The sequence below is a fragment of the Myotis brandtii genome, unplaced genomic scaffold (assembly GCF_000412655.1).
Source record: "Myotis brandtii unplaced genomic scaffold, ASM41265v1 scaffold217, whole genome shotgun sequence".
In the NCBI taxonomy this organism is placed as follows: domain Eukaryota; kingdom Metazoa; phylum Chordata; class Mammalia; order Chiroptera; family Vespertilionidae; genus Myotis; species Myotis brandtii.
Genome location: NW_005358137.1, coordinates 2,143,364 through 2,165,481, shown reverse-complemented (window position 1 = coordinate 2,165,481; position 22,118 = coordinate 2,143,364). Strand labels below are relative to the sequence as shown.

Genomic DNA, 22,118 nt, shown 5'->3' with positions numbered 1-22,118 from the left:
TTCAATTAAAAAATGTTTGTATTCTATACTGACCCATATTAAAAATCATTAACGCTTAGACTAAATGGTTTTCATTTAACCCACAAAAGTGTCATCAATTTTTCAAGTGGTAACTGTTGCTTAAGATGCTACTGTGCCTGTGTGATAAATGTTTAATGATCTGGTAGTACATGCATGGCTTAAAATCCATTATTTATTGCACCTTCACTTGCCTGGCAAAGGTGACGATTTTATAGCCCCAGCAGTCATGCAAACACATTTATACCAAACCGGTGACTGATAATAAATTTCCTTACTGTAAATGTCAGTGGGTTTCATGTGTTGCTGCCATTACATCTTGTTTGGAAGCTGAACGCTCCACAGTTATGGGAGGCGCCAGATGGTGTCATTAACACAAACGCTGGGACTGTTTGCCGCTGACGTGCATGTGAGAAATTAAAAGTACAGGCCTGTCTCTGCACTGAAGCGTGAGGTCAGCAGTGCACAGGTGTAAAGACAGCTCAATATGCTTGCCTATTCCCTTCCCTCCCACCGAAAGGGATTTTTTTTTAAAACATAATTTTGAGTTGAATATATACAGAGTAAGCAAAGGGGAACCTTTCCCCAAAGACTCCTGCTTGATTTTGTTTGGGGAGTCTTAGGCACCCTGAAAGTCACCCCATAGGTGGTTCCCCATGAGTAGCAAGCCAGCTCCTCTTTTGGGCGTCTCACACATGGCATGCATGGCCTTCTGTGCTGAGCAGGATTGTTATTGCTCTGTGGGTCTGTGTTGTTCATAACTTCAGATCGCTTAAATGAAAACTTAACATTTTGGAAAAATTCCCATTGAGAGCATGGAATTAGTATTTCCAAAAAGTGCTGTCAACGAGGTCAGGAACTAGTTCAAAGAATAAGGAGATGAAAAAAAGTAGAGCCTGGCCGGTATGGCTCAGTGGTTGAGTGTCAATCCATGGAACCAGGAGGTCACATTCAATTCCCAGTCAAGGGCGCATGCCCAGGTTGCGGCCTCTAAACCAGTAGGGGGCCTGCAGGAGGCAGCCCATCAATGATTCTCTCTCCATCACTGATGTTTCTATCTCTCCCTCTCCCTCTCCCTCTCCCTTCCTCTCTCTCTAAAATAAATAAAAACCATATTTGCCCTAACCGGTTTGGCTCAGTGGATGGAACGTCAGCCTGCGGACTGAAGGGTCCCGGGTTCCTTTCTGGTCAAGGGCATGTACCTTGGTTGCGGGTGCATCCCCAGTAGGGAGTGTGCAGGAGGCAGCTGATCGATGTTTCTCTCTCATCGATGTTTCTGGCTCTCTGTTCCTCTCCCTTCCTCTCTGTAAAAAAATCAATAAAATATATTGAAAAAAATAAAAATCATCATTCTCCCCTTTAAAAAAAAACAACAAAAAAAACCACACACCATATTTTAAAAAAAGAAAGAAAGAAGCTGAGCATTTCTAGGACCTGTGGAAATGTAACTTGTTTCTATATATATTTAAAAAAAGGAAATTTCTGTACCAATTTCTTTCATACAGTGGACTCTTCTTTTCACAGGAATTAACAGTGGGACCAAGGTCTTCACTGTCCCTGCTCTGATGTGAAATGTCTGAATGACTGAAAGTGGCCTCCCATGCTTTAGTAAAATGTATCTCTGCTTTCACTCTGCACTGGCCACTCCCATCGATTGTGGTTCAGCTAAGGTTTCTGCTCTGCTCTCTACCAAGCTCTCTCTTCATTTTAATTTAAAAAGAATCTGGATTTGTTTCATTCTTCCCTACAAGCCCTTCCCTGAACCAAGAGGCTGTCCCATTGATTCCCACCAGATTCCTTTGAACTTTGTTTTTAGTCTTAGCGCTCTCTATAGGAATTTTCAGAAAGGCTCATTATTCTTTCAAAACAACCGTTGTGCATTCCTCTTACAAAAGCTGAGGAAACCTTTTGGTGTGCAGAATTCAAAGTCATGCAAAAGAGAATACAAACCATTGTTTGCATTGAGATGAAAGCGGTAAGCTGAGTTTCTTCAGCATAATTCAGAGGTACAATTGGATGTCAACAGAAATAATGAGCCTAACTGAACAACTCAAAGTGTGCGTGAAGGCACACCTTAGAAATTAAAAATGGAGTCATGCATTTCAGCTTGCTCACAGACATGCAAGTGTGTGTTGAAAATCGCCAGGAGCGAAAACAAAGAAATGGTGGGGAGACAGCAGGATTGATAAGTTGTGTCTGTGGAACAACATTCACTAGGGGCAGAAGTTCCCAGGAAAATGAGTTCTTTTCTTCAACGCAGGCATTTTCCCAGCCAATGAACCAGAGGCCTAAAGCAGCAGTGCAAATGGTCCCACAGCTGAGCTGAGCTGAGCTGAGCTGAGCAGACAGCTCCTTCCCTGGGGGAATAGAAAGTTCTCATCTCCCTCTATGCCCAGGGGTGGGAGGTGGCAGCATGGACACAGGTGGGCCTAGGCTTTCTCTCTCAGCCTTCTCTCTTGACCCTTCCTCCTCCCGGTGAGTCCCCCTCTATGTCTGCTTCCCATGTTGCCCATGTAGGAACCACCTGAAAATGCATTTATAAAGACAGGTCTGTACTTCAGTGGCATGTGTCACACCCTTCCAGACCCTTGCACTGGCTTTTCCCTCTCATCCAGAAAGTTGTTCTCTCCCTTGTCCACCTGGAAATATCTTACTGATTCTTCTGATCCTTCTATATCCAGCTCACTTTCTCCAGGAAGCTTTTCCTGACTTCCCTGATGCCCTAGACCAGCCAAAGCACTGCTGATTCCGTGACTTCCCAGCTGAGTCCAGAGGAGCTGCCAAGCTCAGCCCAGACTAAACTGCTGACCCCAAAATCATTAGGTAGACAAATGCTTGTTTTTTTAACCCACTAAATTTTGGGTTGATTTGTTACACAGCAGTAGCTTCCTGATACACTGCCTATGTCACATGTACTGCACTTGATTTGGTTACATGTCTATCTCTCGACCTAATGAGAATTCCCTTAAGACAGACACCAGACCTCATTCTTACCTCAGCACTTAGGGCAGTGTCTGGTGTATGGTAGATGCTCAATATGTATCTGTCTAATTGAAATCATTGAATTAAGCTCTATGTTAAAGTTTTAACGGTAGAATTTCAGGCATCGGGATACTGAATGGGTTATCCTAATGCCCCCAGAATCACTGCAGATATCCAAATGCCTTAATCACCAATAAGTTGCTAGAGTATTGAGTTTCATACCAACATTTCCCCCCCCCAGGGTTGCTTCTCTAGCTGGGAAAATGACTCTAGGACAGTGGTTCTCAACCTTCTGGCCCTTTAAATACAGTTCCTCATGTTGTGACCCAACCATAAAATTATTTTCGTTGCTACTTCATAACTGTAATGTTGCTACTGTTATGAATTGTAATGTAAATATCTGATATGCAGGATGGTCTTAGGCGACCCCTGTGGAAGGGTCGTTCGACCGCCAAAGGGGTCGCGACCCACAGGTTGAGAACCGCTGCTCTAGGACATAGTAACTTTTTGCTATATATTTGTAAGTTGCTTCTATAGGAATAGGGCAGATTCCAGTCCACTTCCAGCATATTTAGTGCAAGATATTTTGAAGCCTGTGGCTAAATACGAATTGTTCACGCATCTCTGATAAACCACATGCTCCACCCTTTATGATGTGGAATAGAAAGAGAAGGATCGCCTGAAGTCCTTTTTCTTTAAACAAACAATTTTCAGACAGATGATACTTCACACATTCTCACAAATCTTTCTCATTTTTTTAGCAAGGGAAAATAACCAACAATACCATTTTTTTTATTTAACAAAATTCTCAAGAGAATAAAGTAATTGCCAATCATTTCATATATTTCTCTAATTTGTTACCTAACTATTAAGACATTAAAATTCTATATTATAAACATATACAGATATGCATTTTATATTTAACATATGAAGGACCATTTTTGTCCTCAGAGACCTTTAGGAAAATGCCATTGTTTCAGAAGGGCGTTATTTAACAGGAAAAATGCCTTCCATCACTTTTGAATTTGCGTGTTTTGCAAAACCTTTGAGGCTACACCTTCATTTTGTTCCATTAAAAATGGGTCTTTCGTGGGGATATAAAAGCTGAGAATGATTAGATGTTAAGTCAGTGAGTTTTTCTCAAGAGGTACATATGTAATGTAGTAGTAATTTGTGCTTTTAGAACAATGCAAGTCAGGTCATTGATTCTGCAAGCCATTCCCCTGCCCTGGATTTGCTTTATTCCTGCCTTTTGCTGTGTCCTCACCCCAGAGAAGTCATTCCTCCAGCTTATGGCCCACACTGTACTGAAGATGATACCTGGAGTGCCCAGTCACTGACACATACCAGGATTCAGTTAGTGTGATGCAAAGGCTCAGAGGACATTTCTAAACACCTGACACTGGCCAGGTAGGAAGGATGTGGAGCCACTTGAGGGCATCTTAGTACACATGCTAGCATGCCCTACCTTAGGGATTAATAAATAGTTGTGTCTCTGAAAAGCCAACAATGATCTCCCTTGCCAGTGTTCGTGTATTGCATCAAAGCAATCATATTTTTAATGAATACGTGAGCTACTTGTTAGGGCTGTTATTTAATTAATAACAAGTGAATTAATTACCTTTATCAAATCTAAGATGCTATCAATTATAAGATGTACCTTTATTTTATGTACCATTCAGGAAAAAAATGTGGCCAATTAAACTATGACACAATGTCTTAATGAGAGCCCTGAACAGAATATGAATGAATCCATCACATAAGTCTTATTGCTTTCAGATTTCTTTTATCTATTCAGAGCGGAGAGGCCATTTGCATTCTCTTCAGTCTCATTGTTTGCTGCGTGATGGGAAAAAAAACTTTTGCATGTGTCTCGGCAACAAAATGTAACAGGGTTTCACCTTCTTGTGGGTATCTGCCATCCTTTATTTGCTCCTGTAAAGCACTCGATTGTTGCATTGCAAGAAACTACAGAATTACAACCTTTCTTCCAATGAGTAATATTTGCTGCACTAATATCAAATTTGCACCCTGCTGCTCAGTTTCCAGGCTTTTATGGGAACACAATAAGTGTTCATTTCAATGCCAAATCATGCTGTAAACTCTCTGAAGACATTGTCAGCAGCAGTTAAACTCAACACATGTTGTCACATAATGTACATCACTCTCCAAAGTGATGACAAGAGCCGTGACCAAGTCGCCCATGCACAGGAAAGGACAGCTATGTCACTGCCTGGCCGACAGCCACGGTTGAGGTGGCATGGACTCTGAGGCTGATTTCAGGGGTGCTAACGTGGAAAGGAGGTACATCGTAGTATTGATAAACTCCAATAAAGTCACTCAACTAAACGTCCAAAACACTTTTTTTCTAATATACATGGTTACAAATGGTTGCAAGTGGGTGTCATAGGGTGACAATGATTTTAACTTTTTAAAACACTTGCAAAATAGTGATAACAGTCAGGTGGTGACTATGGGTGTAGGAGGGATTGAGACAGATGGAGTTCGTGTGTCACCTCTGTCACGCGTGTCATAGGTTTGCCATCACTGAATAGAGGAAGGGAGGCGTCAGAGGCAGTCCTCAGTAAAAAAAATAAAAAAATAAAAAAATAAAATAAAACGCACATTGAATTATAGAGGTTTAAAGGAACTATAGCAAAGACCCCTAGTTACCCCCAAATCCATTCCTCCCTTTAGCTTTAGTAACGAAACCTCAATTTTATACAAGGCAGCAACACATCTATTTCCCACCTCCCTTACGCCTGGCATGACCATATGACCAGTTTGGGCCCCTGAGATGGAAGTAGTCATTGGAATGGGAATTCTGGGAAGGAGACTTGAAGGGTGTGGCTCAGCTGGTGGAAAGCCATTTTATTCTTACAATAACTCCCTTCTCTCTACTGCGGCCTGTAATGAGAATATACTATCGGGGTCTCCAGCACCCATCCTGGCCATCCTAGAGGATGGAACTTTGCACTGGGATAGGGAGTACAGCAGGTAGTCTGGGCCTTTGATGAGTTTATGCCACTGCCTCCATAGTCCTGGACTACATGTTTCCAGATTTCTTTTGCGTAAGAAATTATCTTCTATCCTGTTTAAGCCAGTGTTTCTGTTTAAGCTGTTTTTTTTTTTCTGTTGTTTGCAGCCAAGGCCAACCCTAATTGATAAAGGAGCCCTCTTTCTTCAGTTAGGATTCAATCTGTGAGGAGAATGCTATAAGAACCTATGAAGCCCCCACTGTTTGCCTGGGATAATGTGAAGCATGTAAAGGCATTAAAGCTATCGTCGCTCTTTAAAGAAATAACAGTTCTTCATGGGCCAATTACTAGTGATTTTACAGAGGCAAAATTGGTGCTTCGTTTACTCTCCACATATTTAACGAGAGCCTAGGGTGTGCCTGGTGCAATGGTGGGAATGCTCCAGTGAGCAGATCCTGCACCAACCACAGCCCGCTCTGTGCCCTCGGGCACCGTGTGGAGTGTGCTGGTTCCCATGGTAAGAAAGCAGGCCAGGGGGTGCCCTCGAGCCATCATTGCGCTCAGCAGATACCACAGGTGGGACAGCGTGCATTTTTCTAAGGTGCTGGAGCTACAAAAAGTGGTAGCAGCTCCTATTCCCCAACAAAGAGGAAAGTTGAGAGAACGCTTCATCAGAGGCTCAACCCCACCGCATCTTCCCGACAGCCTTCTCATGCTCTGCTGGGACACAGCTGGTGGCATGCACATCATACTTCCGAACCTCTTTAATTATTTCAGCAGAAAGGCTTTTCAGACTTGCATTTTGTATCTGTGGAAGGGATTTTCAACGTATCGGTTCTTTTTTAAGTGTCTGTAGCTCCCTGCCCTTTATTTATTTGGTAAATATCGCAATACTTTGCCTCAAAGAGGTCGACTTGTGAACTTTGAAACTGACACTGATTTTATGGCACTGTCCATATGTCATCATTTGTTCTGACCAAGTTGGGAAACAGACGGCTTCTCAAAAAGAAAAGAATGAAAAGCATAAGTAAAATATTATATTTATAAAGCAAAAATAGGCTTATTAAAAATGTCAGAAACCCTACTCCTAATGGCTTTGAATCGCTCCACCTTCCATTTTTCTTGCATGGGCAGAGCTCCCTTTGAAGTCTTTGGAAGCTTTCTGTAAGAAAAAAAAATAATATATATATATATACATGGGTGTGGAGCTGAAAATTGAGCTCATTGTTTTGCCCTTTTAAAATGTGTTTTTCGAAGATTTGCCTTTCATATTGCAGATGGGAGAGAGGATGTGCAATTTTACCTTGTGTAACATCTTTGCCTGAAAAGCTCAAAGTATTTGTAGACGGTTTTTAATGAATAGTTCCCATGTTTGCCTGCTGAGGAAGGCAGAGGTTTGTGTAATTTACTTCCATTTTACACCTAAGGAAACTGATATTTAAGGAAAAGAGGCTCAGAATTTCAACCAGTAGCAGAATTAAGAAAACAAGCCCAAACCTTGCCACCAGGCTAATGATGCCCAGTCCAATGACCCTGGAGGTTGAACATGACCTCCAAACACAGTGGTATCATTAGAAAAAATTCACCATACGTAATGTCCTGGGCCCTTTAAGTGTATATCTTGCATTTATTATTTAGATTATTTGTATCTATTTTTACTGTTTTCTAGTTTACCAGCCTCTCTGTAATTTTAGTAGCTTCTGATTTTGGATCTGTTATTGAAATTGAATTTCAGGAATGTTTTTGTAGTCATTCTAACTCATTCTAGATACATAAGAGAAATCAAATCAGATATGGAAACACAGAAATCAGGTATGTGTATATCAGATAAAATTATATTTTGATCAAATTTTTGTACACGCAGAAGAGTTAACAAACATGCATTAAACTAAAAATTATGTATTAGAGGTCTCATGATATATGAAGTATGGCATAACTCAACTGAGCATGTACATCAGTATCATTTTTACTAAAAAGATAAAATTTAATCCTAAGTAGTTCTAATTATACCCAAATCATTTGTTTGGTCATTTGAGCAACGAGAAAACAACCAACTAAAATACTTTAAATTGGTAGAAATTATCTCAGCATCTTTTAAGAAGGGCTCATGAAATGTAACCTTAATGTAGCTATTATTTCATTATTTATAGAAGATCCAAAATGATGGCAAGAATGATTCAGATAAAACAAAAGAAAAACGAAATAAAACAAATGCCTCAGGAAATAAAGATGTAGTTCGTGACCTTAGGAAGCAAACTGTAGGTGGATGGCGGCAAGCAAAGCAAATCAATTAATGAAAGTGACTAAAACCTTTCCGATGGACAGAGTCTTTTGTTTCGGAAGCTCATAGGAAATGACACATAAATAGTTTAACAATGTAAACATGTGCTCATTCCTAGTTCCTATTTTCTCATCTCAACTCCCCTCCCCTCTCACCTGACATTTGTTATTTTACCCTTCACCCTCCCCCACCTCAAGTTCAACTCTAGAATTTCCTAAAATGGGTATCCCATATTATCATCCCTTCTTTTCCTATCCAAGGGATGGGACTCAAGGTTTGTATTTAAACTCATGATGAAACCCAATATCAATTTTAAGGAACATTTCTTTTAGCCTTAAAAAGCTTACATACCTTCTTGCTGCGGTATATTTTAATCTCTGCCTTTAAAATCATCTCTTTGTCAAAAAATGCTAATGAGTGTCATTAGAAAAATAGAATCATAACTGTATGAATGGACATGGAGGTAAGAGCCTGAGTTCCCACTCATCACAGCTGCAGCAGTAATCAAATAGTCTCCTGTTTTGTCTTTGAAATAACTCACAGTTACAAGGCACATATAACTTCTGTCTATAAAATATGAGTCTATAGATCAGGCTTTTATTTTTACTTTACTATTAAGGAAATCAAAAGCAAAAACCCAAAACAGGATTTCCAGTGCACGGGACATTTTCTGTAGATGTTGAGGCCAAGAAAAGGAGGCTTGGACTGGCCCCGGAGAGCTCAGAGGGTCTTCCATGATTTTCTTTACCAAGAACACCTGCAGCTTGAAGGAATGCAAGGAAAGGAAATGTTCTGCTTTTCTTCAAAAATGACTTTTGCTTTCTAATCTGAGTAAAATAAACCCATTATAAAGCGTCAGAAGCAGTCTTCATTTGCAGCGCCACTGAAAAGCATTTCCAGGCTGGGAAAAATTTTTTTTCAAGGTATTTAAAAACCATCTAGCCTCACAAAAGAAAAATGTGTGTGTGTGTGTTTTTCAGGTCACTTCATCATACCTGATGATGAATACGTTTTTAATTAAGGCCTGGGCACAAATTGCGTTTTCCGAGTCACTGTGATGCCTGATCACTCCCCCGAGACACCCGCCATCAATGGGACTGATGGTAACTCTTGACACCCAAGGCCACTTTGTGTGTTCAGTGGTTAGAAAGGTGATTTCGGAGGCCTGGCAGCTGTTGGTGTTAAAGCTATTGTGTGGGAAACAAAGGCCATTCTGTTCTGTTCCCCAGCCGCCTTTGTATTGTTGATACAGGAGCTGTTTCATAAGTGGGTACTATTCTTTACCGGGGAATTTCATTACTGCCCATACGCTTCTGGACAGCAGAGGGGAAGGTCTGAACATGGCTCCCATGGAAGGAATCTTGGGCTCTGACCTCTGTTAAGATGCTTGCATTTTAATTCTGTTCATTAGGCCTACGATTAGATGCCATCAGACCAACAACTTTGCTTCCTGTTTTCTTTTCCCTGAACTACCAGACCCAAGGCTGGCTAGTGTGTGTTTGCTGCCAGCCCGTTTGTCTTGGAAATTAATCAGAGCACAGTACATGGTAGCGCCAACATGTACCGGTATTAACTAGTTTTCTTGTAGAATTCCTTATTGACCTGTCCTGGGAAAGTCTCATAGAGCAGATCAAAGTGATATTTATTTGAAGAACAGACACTTCACCCAGGCGGTCTATTCATTATTATCATTTAGGAAGGGTATCAGTTTACAAGGTTTTCAGTTGCATATATAAAAGAAGCAAACTGGCCTAAACAATAAAGAAACTGTGGTGGGATATGTCATTCTCCCAGCCATTCCTCCTCTCCTGGGCTGTGCCCTTGCTATGTGACTTTGAGGTTCCTCTCACTACAGGTCTTCCCCACCTTGTGGAAGTTGGACTTAGACACACAACTCGTGCTTAGAGCAGGCTAAGAAGTATTGCTGCTTCTCACTTTTTATACTTCTACCGTTGCCGTAAGAAGAACACACCCCAGCTATCACTCATCAAAAAAAATAAGAGAGTTGTGAGGCCAATCTGGAATCTACAGGTTGCAGTCAAACCCAGCTGAATCCAGCCTACTTGCCTGAGTGAGATAGATGACAGTTGCTTTAAGCCAATGCTTAAATGGTTTAGGGTAGTTTGTTATGCAACACTATTGTGGCAACAGCTGACTGATACATACTGTTCATATAACTGAAGAATCCAAAGGTAGCATGGGCTTCAGGTACGGTTTGAAAGGCATCCATTTTCTATTTCTCTGTGGTTCTCTTGGGGCTTTAACCCAGGATGGTTTCCCTCTTGTTGATACGGTGTCTGTATCATTTTGGGCTTCACATCCGTACCCAGGACCATCTGGAAAGCAAAATGCTTCTCTTCTCCAGCCTTCATTCAAAAGTGCTGGGCTTCACTACAGTCAGGTCAAAGTAGATCATGTATCTATCCTGGGCCAACTGTTGAGCAAGAAGTTGTGGGATTATTTGACTTGGTTTTTGTCCATCAGAGTCCTCTTTTAAAGATGGGAGTGGGCTCCAAAATCCATGGAGTGCTTCATTAAAGATGGGAGTGGGGGTGGAGCAGGTGCTGAGAGATACTAACTGTTGATTATGGAGGCTAAAATCTCCAAACTTTGTTTTAAATTTTTATTAATTGACTCAAGACATTTTTCTACCTCTTGCTAGGCTAGCTAGAGCTAGAGAGAAGGCATTTATCTTTTCGAGTTCACCTGCTATCTGATAAATGGCAAATCATGTGGCCCTACCCATGCCTCCTTATGCACTAGAAGCTGAGAGCCCAGCTTTACATGGGACTTTACCATTAGCCCACTAGTCTTCCTACTCCTGGGATTGCAGGATTTTAAGAAAATTAAAATAGGTTTAGCTTACTAGAATTTGAAGATCCCTGACCTAGAGGATGAGTTAATGCCAGTATAATGAGAATTTAACCAAGTGAGGTACATTGATAAGGATGTCATTCCACTGACTTCTGACCTCCATTGTTTCTGATGAGAAGTCAGCAATAATTCTTGTTACTGTCCAGATATATAGTAAGTATCAAATAAAAATGTCTTGAATTAATGAATTAAAAATAGAAACAAAGTCTCTGATACAGTTTAATGTTCTCTCATGAATATTTTATGTTCTTTCACGAATATCCCACCAGGTCTTTGAAAACTTAAGTTTGTACATTTACTGCTACCCTTTTCCCCCACCCCTCTTCGCGCCCCCAAGATTTTGCAGGAATGTGAATCAAACAAATTATCAATCCAGGTAATTTTTGCAAACATGGACACTAAAGTTATCACTAGATACTTTCTGTGCTTCTAAGAATCCTCCCTGAACAAGCTTTATCATCCAACATGTTTTTGTTATTTAACAATATTTACATGTCATTCTACAAATATTACTGAACACCTGTTCTGCATAAGGCACTGTGTTAAGTAGAATGAAGGATGTAGAATTGAATAAAGGATAACACTTGCCTTCAAGTACTCAACTATTATAATCTGATTGTTGTTCAGGTTTCAGGGAAACCTGGACAGCAGGAATGACTTGGGATCTTTTATGAAACTAGATTCTCAGGAAGCAACTTGTTTGTCTTCTTGTGGGATTATTAACCTTATTGTCTCCCATCAGAAAGGGCCTCAGTTCTAAATGAAACATCTGTCAACATTAGGACAAAAGTGACCCAAGCCAAGAATTTTGATGTGAACCAGCTTAGGTATATTTCCATATATTTACATTAACATCTTGAAACTTCCTCCCCGTAAATTTCACCATGGCTGTGCATGGGCACTAGTTTGATTTGCTGATAATGTCCTGGTTAATAACTCCATATAATTTCCAATTTGAGAATGCAGATTCACCTACATTTTCCTCATGTCCCTCTTTTTGTATTTTTTTTCCAGTTGAGTTATGCCTTGTACCATACCAACAGGAAACTAACGCTGGAACCTAAAATAACGGTTAATGCCAGGATTGTTGTGGTTGGCGCTTCCAATGTTGGAATCTCCTTCCTAGAGACCTTGGTGTTTTGGTGAGTTATTTTACTTTATTCATTTATTTTTAAGGGGGCCTCCTCTTCCTCACCTGAGAGGGTCCCTTGAAAGAACAGACCTGAGTTTTCTGTCACCCCGCACACCTTGGAATATTCTAGATCAGAGGTTGGCAACGGTAGCCCCCAGGTCAAATCTGGCTGTCTGCCTGCACTGGGACACAGACACATTTATGTATGTATGTATGTATGTGTTGTCTGTGACTATTCTCTTGATACAGCAGCAGATTTGAGTAGTTGCAACAGAGACTACATGGCTTTTAGTGTCTAAAATATGTACACTCTGACCCTTCCCAGAACAAATTTGCCAACCCCTGTCCCACGCTAGTGTTCCCTTTATTGGCCAGATCATAGGCATCACCTGGAGCATCTGTTACAGGTGTAGCTTTCCAGACCCCACGTCAGACGTCCTGAGTCAGACACCCCCAAGGAGTGTTCTGGAAACCTGTATGTAACAGGTGCGCCATACAGTCAGGCTGGTTTGGGAACCAGTTTTGGCTTCATGCATCACAAATAGGCGTGCAGAGATGGCAGACAGGCCAGGACCATTCTTCCAACCCCTGCATTTTAGATGCCAGGGAACAGAATGAAGCCCTGCAGGGAAGATTGACGCCTGCACTTCTCTTCGATGCTGTTTTCTATTATCCTCAAAGCAGTAAGCAAGTTTCCTTTCAGAGCCCATTTTATTTCTTCTTTTTAAATTTGTCTTTATTGTTGAAAGTATTACAGATATCCCCTTTCTCCCCCCACCCCCCCAGTGAACCCCTCTTTCCAGCTCCAGCCCTCTCCCCAGGCCTTCACCACACTATTTTCTGTGTCCATGGGCTATGTATATATGCATATAAGTTATTTAGTTAATCTCTTCCTGCCACCCGCCCCCCCTTCCCTCTGAGAGCCCATTTTCTTGATGTGTGGTTCCTGAGGATTTTCCACTTTCCCCAACTAGCTCTCCATACGCTTATTGAATCTCAGCACCTCCTTCCCAGGAAGAGCCTGGGTTATTCCCCAAGGATTTGAGTTCATAGCCTCACGTCACCACCCACTGACATGGAACCCTAGATGCATTGCTTAATATCTTCAGACTCAGCTTCCTCATTTAGTTTTTAAAAGTTTCATAGATGTTTTAAAAGGCCCTGACTTTGCGCATCTACAGATTGCTGAATTAAAAGAATCCAGATCCCCCCCCTCCCCGCCAATTTTTTGCTCAGGATCACATGAGAAATGTTAGCTACTTTTAAAACTACAAGTGCTAAGAGGCAAGCGGAAGATGAGAAAGAGCAGCCCCACTCTGACTCCCCCAGAAGCCAGCAAAACTGTCAGGGGTTAGTCAAGGAAAGGGATGGAGGAAATTCCCCCTAAAAGATGCTTATTCCTGGCTGATGTGGAGACGAGCTGTCCCCACACGGCTCTTTTACTCAGTTGATACCACAATAACCAGATAAAGATTTTTTTTTCACTTTCCAGCCAATTTGTCCAGTGATCCAGAACATACCCTTAGTTAACCAAAAAATAAGTCAAGTGTCATTATTGAAATTAGGAACGGAGTTCATGGGATTTAAGCATTGTGGTCAGTCTACAGCAATCTTTTATTGCAGAAGGAAATAATGAGAAGCACTAGAGCTACCCATTTTCGTCTGTGTGCCAACCACAGATTGAGGGTTACATTTATTCTGATGGGTCTCTTTACTTAAGACTCCGAATAGCAAGTTGTTTGCAACCATTTCTGAATGATGAATTATCAGGGTGGAGTTGTGAAATTATCGTAGTCAAGAAGTTATCATGAGCAGATCTTAAATCTTCATTATTTTTATTTTGAGAGTATGCTTATGAAGGCTGGGAAGGGTGAAGTAAGGAAGGACTTAAGGTAGAAGAAGCAACAGGAGAGAGCCCAGGTGGGGCTGCTTGGGCTCACTAACATTTCAGAGAAAAGGGGGCCTTGGAGACAGGTTCAGGGGGTTAACCCCAGGATGAGCTGCTGCTGCCCATTGCTCCCCTGGTTGCAAGTCTCATGTGGACCCTTAGAATTTAGGGGTAAAAAGCATGCTTGAGAGGGAAGAAAGATATGGGTATGCCCCCGGCAGAGAGTACCAACAGGTCTTAAATCTTAATTTAGCTATATATTTAGTCATTATGTTTCATTTAAATGAGTTCATTAAGACATATACATATCATTTTCCTTCTGTGGAATCAACTTAGATTTAATAAAGACATATAAATTTTAATATCAGTAGTTGGTTGATTAAATTCCTCAATCAGGCAGACTTTTTAAAAGCATTTTAAAGTTCTCATAATTCTCTATCATTGTTACACAGATTATGTACACTAAAAATAGACTGGTATCAGTTTACGGATCTCTAATCCGTAAGAGAGGAAGGAGTTTTCTCATTATTTTCCCTAATTATTTTAAATTAGCAATTACCAGAGTAACCTGGTGCATATTTTATTTTACCAGTATAACTGCCATTTGAACAAGATTTTAAAAATGATTTGAGCTGGAATGAAATTGAAGAAACACAGTTTTCACCAAATACTGACCCCCAGTGAAGATTAAATTAGCATTTTGGAGGCAAGATTCAGAAAAATCCCCCTCCTTATGCTCCTGCACTGTGTGATCTAACCGGCTGGGGCATTTGAGGCCCAGCACAGCAGTCTCTTTTTCCAGAAGACCTGGTAATCCTGTCATTTGGCGACAAAGGAGAAACACTCTTTGTTCCTATATTATTTACATGCAAAAAAGTAACAAAGCACATTTGGTCACCTCTTCAAAGGACATCTGAGGCAGTCCTTGCATAAATTCTCTGCCCTGGTCCTAGCCTTCTTTCCACAGGTGCAAGGTGTTACTGGGGAGCTGAAGTCATTTACCCAAAGTCATCAACTAATAACGAGGATGTGGGGAGGGAATGTTGAGGGTGATGTTTTGATGTGTGTGTGTGTGTGTGTGTGTGTGGTGTGTGTGTGTGTGTGTGTGTGTGTGTGTGTGTGTACGTGTGTGTACGTATTTTATCCGGTCCTCGGCTGCTTCCACCCACAGTTACATATGCACAGACACACCTTCTTTTCTTTGGTTGTCAGGCCTGAAAGTCGCCCAGCATCTTTTTCTTGTCCTTAGAGTAAGGCCTCTCAGGCCCTCCGGTATCAGTGACATGTGTGACAGACATTTTCCTGCAGACACACACTGGCATGCGGTGTGGTTCTCCCTGTCTTCCTGGTCCTGGGGAATCCTTCAGTGCTGGGCTGAGTGGCAGCCCTGCCCTTAGAGCCGTCTACTGTCTCCGTCTCCCCTCCCAAGGCCGTTGACTGGCTGATGGAGGACAGGGCTGCAGGGTAATTCAGGTTGGAGTGAGTCTCCCTCCCCCACATGCAGGTCCTTGTGCATTTGTCCCCTGAGGGTGCTTATGCCCAAGCAACTCAGCGGGGAGCCTTTCCAGGCCCCCACCCCACACCCTGCAGCCAGTGTGGCCTCCAGCTGTAGACCCATCCTGGCCATCATGTCCCCTGCCAGGGTGTGGGCCCCCATGATGGGAACCAGAAGCTGAGCAGGGGAAGGACACCAGGTGTGGGCCAGGGGAGGAACTTTGGGGGATGGGGGGGGCTGTAGCGGAAAAATCCCCATTCATCCACTGGTATAGAAGGCAGTGAATTGGAGGGGAAAGATAGCTCGTAATACATTTTTCTATAAATTATCTGTGTTCTTTATCATGCCCAGGACATTCAAGTGATGGACCTGAACTCTTCAAATTAAGGTTCTTATAGCTACAGGTTGTATTCCTTTGGCTGCCTGGGACTGAAAGTTCTTGGCTTGGGAAACATAAGCATTTCATATATTATCCTTTGCAGTACTTCCATTAATAAATCTCCTTTATTTTTTATTTTTTTAATCTTTATTGTTGAAAGTAGTATATATGTCCCCTTTTTCCCCCATTGACCTCTTCTAGCCTGCCCCCACCACCTGCTCCAGGCCTTCACCACCCTATTGTTGTGTCTGTGAGTTTTGCATATATGCATACAAGTTCCTTGGTTGATCTCTTTCCAACCACTGGAAAAAGCAGAAAGAACTTGGCCTTGGCCATTAGACCCGCCTCTGCTGCCAACCAGTGCTATGCTCCTGACAGGCGGTCCTATTCTCACCGTGCTGTGGGGAGGGTCACAGCAGGGGACCCCAAGCTCAGAGGTGCTGTCACCCTAGGAACTCCACCGTGTCACAGGTTTAAAGGGAATTCCCTATTCTTGGACTAACAGGCGGGTGCAGAGGTGAGCTTCTGTCCTCCGAAAGCTCTTTCCAGAAAGCAAGAGGCTTCTTTCCACAAAGCATAGAGAGTCATAGTTTTACTAGTCACTTTGTGCACCAACTCTAGTCCTGCTGAACTCCCCAAAAGTAATACTTTGAATATTTCAGGCTTCCTACAAAAATACTTCAAAATCATTTTTTTTAAAGAAATATGGGAAAGCTATACCAAAAAAGGGCAGGAGCCAGTCTCTGGATGTGTTTTATGGCCTTTTCACTCACAGCATGGTCTGTGGACCAGCAGTATCAGCATCGTCTGGGAGCCCCTTAGAAAGGCAGAACCTCAGGTCTGCCATGGACAGTGGCCCAAAGAGAGATTCATTCCCAGGATTATACAGGACAGTGTCTTCACTATCTCTTGGGCTTGAAATGGCTGAGCTGAAACAGTTCCTATTTTATTCTGTTTCAGTCGCTCGTTTCTGTGTTTCTGTGTATTATATTATTTACACCTAATTATGGAACAATTCCTTTTAATCCATTATTTTTAAATCCTCCTTAATTCAATTCTGATGTAAAGAATCTCTTGAAGAGCCTGTGATGTCACTAGAAAAATGCATCAATGAATCCTGGGATGACATGACTGAAAGCAGCCGTAGGTGATGTCCTGATAACCTTTTGTATGACTAGAGAAATAGACACTTTGATTTCCGGAATGCGCTGGTGGGCCCGGAAGCCCAAGCTTACCTTGTCTTGCAGTGTTTGGACCCACCAAACACTCACTAAAGGATGAAGTCTCCAGTTTTCCATCTAGACATCGATCCCTCACCCGGTAACTAAGGATAGCTTGAAAGAGTAGGGCGTGTTTGCAAAGCTACAATTGAAGCTGGATAACCGTAACTCCTGTTATTGGGCTGCACAGGACCACACGATAATCGGTGCAGCCGTGGGGCTGGCAGGAGCCAGCTGAGTGCTTAATTAGGCTTTTTATCTTTACATTTGAGGACATCTGAAACCTTCAGTGTGGCTTCTCACTAATTATGTGACTAATGAAGTAGTTAATGCTTACTTGCTGATCTCAGAGTGAAACCCCAATGAACAGGTTGGTGATTATTACTGTTCCCTACTGTCAGTCTCGGCCACATGAATTGATGGACATGTGCCCTCCGATGGCCTTTTTGGAACCAGGGCAAATGCCGCACGGCAGATAGGCCCCATAGCACATGCAGTGCTGCTCCCTTCTGTGCCTGGGGTGGGGGCAGGCAGAGATCAACAGGGCAGGTTGAATCTTGCCATATTGTATGTTGGCATCACAATAGGACCTGTCAAGAGCTTATACAGACGCTGTTTGTCAGGCTCGGAGGCCCAGCCTCCCCAGGCAGAAGTACCTGACACACAGCCGCCAGAAAATAATGATCTGGGACTCTCCCTAGTGTGGTTATTCACAATCAGACTTCCTAATCTGATTCCAATATTTAAATGCAGTTGATGTTAAATCAAAGTGTATGTATTCCTGCTCAGTTCAGAATAACTTTATCTCCAATTTCCCACCTCAGAGATTCCCAGAACAAAAGACTCTTAGAGCAGCATTAGGCCTTTTTTGGAATCAGCTTATTGTCATTTTTTGTGCATTCTTTGTGGTGCTTTGGCATTAAGGGCATTAAGTGTGTAATGCATTCTTCACGATCACACAAGTGCAAACCACACATACACAGACTTAGTAGTAAATTTGCCCACTCAGTCATCACCCTCTGCTATTATGTAATTTTCAAATGATATCAGCACCTGTCTTGGTTTGTGTTCCTTCCAACGCTTAAAACAAAGAAATTGGGTGCAAATAGTGATTTGAGAGTAATCCTGGGGAACTATGTGAGATGGGAAAGGAGGAAAGTCAACAAAGCCTGAAAAAAAGCATTTGTCAGCAGATCACTGTGGGCCACTGAGATTCAGTCCCACTGGACACAACTGAGTGTTCCCTCTGTGAATGAAGAAGCTGGGGAACCTGTTTACCCACTGTTTCTGTCTTTATGTTTGCATGGTCACCTGGGCTGTTCTTCCAGCTGGTCCCTCAAGCTCCCATGGACAGCAGATGCCTCCAGGCAAAGAGAGGCAGGAAAGCATTGGGGAGGGGGGACCATTTGCAGTGATGTTCGTGGGCATTTCATGTCCCAGTTCGTTTTGTTTGTTCTCTATTTATAGTCATACGGTTGCTCTTTAATGAAGCCTGAGGGCATAGACAAGGGCACAGAAAAGGCAAGGCTAGATAAGAAGACTGTGTCAAGAGGATTTCAGGTATTCTTACAGCTCTAAATGGAACTCCAAGTGTAGAAACCATGAAAAAGAACCAGTCATAAATGAAGAATACAATATCTGAAATGAAGGATACACCAGAAGGAATAAAGAGTAGATTGGATGAAGCCGAGTATCAAATCATTGATTTGGAAGATAAGGTAGCAGAAAACAGCTGATTTCTCAACAGAAACAATTGGCATAAAATAATCAAAGTGATGAGAGCAAGGAACTACAACCAAGATGATGTTACTCAGCAAGGCTGTCATTTAAAATTGAAGGAGAAATAAAGAACTTCCCAGATAAGAAAAAGCTAAAAGAGTTCATTACTACCAAACTAGTATTAAAAGAAATGTTAAAGGGTCTTCTAGAAAAAGAAGAAGGGGAAGGAGGAGGAGGAAGAGGAGAAGAAGAAGGAAAAAAAAGAAGAGACGAAGAAGGAGAAGGAGAAGAAATAGTTATAAAGAATAAAATAGCAATAAACACATAACTATCAGTAATCACTTTAATGTAAATGCCTTAAATGCTCCAATCAAAAGACATAACATAGCTCAATGGATAAGAAAACAAGACTCATATATATGCTATCTACAAGAGCCCTACCTCAGAATGAGATATACACACAGACTAAAAGTAAAGGGATGGAAAAAGATATTTCATGCAAATGTAAATTTTAAAAAGCTGGGGTAGCAAATACTTATCTCAAAAGAAATATACTTTAAAAAATAGACTTTAATCAGCAAATAATAAGAGACAAAGAAGGACTCTATATAATGATAAAGGGAGCAATCTAATAAGAGATATAACCCTTGTAAACATTTATGCCTCAACATAGGAGCACCTAAATATATCAAGGAAATCTTAATGAACATGAAGGGAGAGATCGAGAGTAATACAGTCATAGTTAGGCATTTTAACACCCCATTAACATTAATGGGTAAATCTTTCGAACAGAAAATCAGCAAGGAAATAGTGGCCTTGAATGACATGCTAGAGCAGATGGATTTAATTGATATTTTCAGAACATTTCATCCCAAAACAGCAGAATATACATTCTTTTCAAGTGAACATCAAACATTTTCTAGGATAGACTATATATTAGGACAGAAAACAAGTCTCAATGATTTTAAGAAGATTGAAATCATATCAAGCTCACAGATCACAATGGTATGAAACTGGAAATCAACCACATAATTTCTCAAAATCAGCAGTCTTATCTATAAGAAAACCCATTTCCCCCTATAATAGCTCATTGTACCTAAACTACCACATTTTCTAGTTTTCAACAAATCCTATAACTTCTAGATCACATCATTACATCAGGGTTTACCAGGCATAATTATTAACATCATTAATCATTGCATAGCTGAGGTCATTACCCCAAGACATAGTATTTACATACTGAATTGGATCTAGTAAGAAAGTGTTCCACAAACCTTCATGCTTAAACCATCACCATGAAGAATGAAGGTCCAAGAAGATATAATCTGTCAAGCATGAGGAAACCTGCCCATATGATGTTAATAAAGATTTCCTAACAAACAGCATTTGCCCAAAACGTAAAACCCTTTCTCATCCTACCCCACCATGATCTCACTTGCTTTTGAATTCCCATAGTGCTTTGTTATTCCAATCTTATGGAACTGGTTGATTTGTGTCTTGTATTTTGCCATCTCTGTGTGCAAACACTTTCCAACTCATTTTTTATAACTGCCATCTTGGTATCTACATCTTGTGTATGCTCAATGTATATAAGCATATACTCAAAGTATAAATGTATAACTTTTTACTACATATATATAAACATCATTAATCATTTTCTCTATATCATAAAGCAAAGCCAAATTTCACTTTTTTCTGTTTTGCCAGAATTCCCAAATTTTATTCTTATTTGTTTAATGGACATTTCAAACATTATACTTATTTTCATTTTTTTTGGTATTTGTTTTCTTTTATGCAGAGATACATACGTTCTTCACATGAGATCCTGAATCCCCATATATCTTCCCTCACCCCCCACCCCAGTTCCTTACCCTGGGCTACTCTCTCACCTGTTTGGTCCCTAGAGGATCCACAGAGCACCAAGGTCACTCCCGCAAGCATAAGAGACTTACTTGCTCCTTGGTCCTTTCTCCAGGCGCCTCCTGGTTCCTGCTGGGGTTTCCATGAATAGGGGAGCCAGGCAAGGTGATACCTAGGAGAAGAGAGAAGTAAGGTCAGGGAGAGAGATTTCTGCCTCTTCCTTCCCCCTTGAACACTCCATCCCCTTCTGGAAGTGCTCAGAGTCTTTCATCGCACCCTCTTCGGTCTCCCCTTGGAAGTCAGAGTGAGCTGCTACCAGCAGCTGCGTGGCCATGGATGAAACTGCTGTGCTATTTTTACTAATACAACAAAATGAAGAAGCGAAGGACTTTGTCCGAAAATCTCTTTTGTGATCTAAATAGAAAAAAATATATATATATATATTGCTGAAGAAAGTTTAACATTTTTTTTCAGGGAAAAACTGGTAGATTCTCTTAATACATTATACTTATAATAAATATTTTTATTTGTTCTGCATTATATTTTCTTCTAATTTGGAAGTTCACAGAACTCCCAACTTTTAAACCCTGTCCATACCATTTTATCATTAGTTTTGTAACATTATGTTTTATCATTAAGACCTAATTAAATCTGAGTTATTCTTTGACTAGTATAATATGCAGTTAGGTTAAATATCTATCTTGAGCTAGGATTCATTGTCATCCGGCAAATATTTTTGTCATTGTTTTGAATTATTCAGAAAGAGATTTTAGTTAATTAAATTGGAACATTTAGATTGATGTGGGTAATTATTCTCTCTCAACGGTATTTATTTGTTAAAATAAAAGCATTAACAAAAGCAATTAATTATAAATCTCTTGCTTTGGTTGCCCTTGCTATGCCAAAAAACAAAACGGCAAAAAAACAAAAAATAAGGAGCATTTACCTGGAAGGTTGGCAGGTTTCTGCCACCCAGAAAGGTAAGCAACGTGAAAAGTTTACGTTCCTTTTATCATGTTCACAATAAATTGGCAATGTGACCCTCTTCATTTGAAGGCTAAGGATGTTTAGACCTCATTTTGTAGCTGTGCTCCTGAAGCATGGAATGAAATGCAATACCTTTTACTTATTTCCCTAGATACTCTAATCCCTCCCTGCTTTACAAGTATCTCTGAGCTGTTCCTCCCTTTGTATCCACAGCAACGTGAAATCCCCACTGGAATTATCTGCTGTGAAAATGCAGGTGCACTTGTTTAATGTTTCATTGGCTTGAGCACTTAACTTGAACCCAC

General features: G+C 41.1%; 1 protein-coding gene across 1 annotated transcript in view; it reads left to right on the top strand.

The window, feature by feature from the left end:
• Positions 1–22,118, top strand: part of CFAP61 (cilia and flagella associated protein 61) — a 267,633-nt gene that overhangs the window by 131,196 nt on the left and 114,319 nt on the right. Inside the window, exon 18 of the mRNA XM_005865983.2 lies at positions 12,148–12,275. Within this exon, the coding sequence (XP_005866045.1) occupies positions 12,148–12,275 (128 nt within the window). The remainder of the gene's footprint in view (positions 1–12,147; positions 12,276–22,118) is intronic.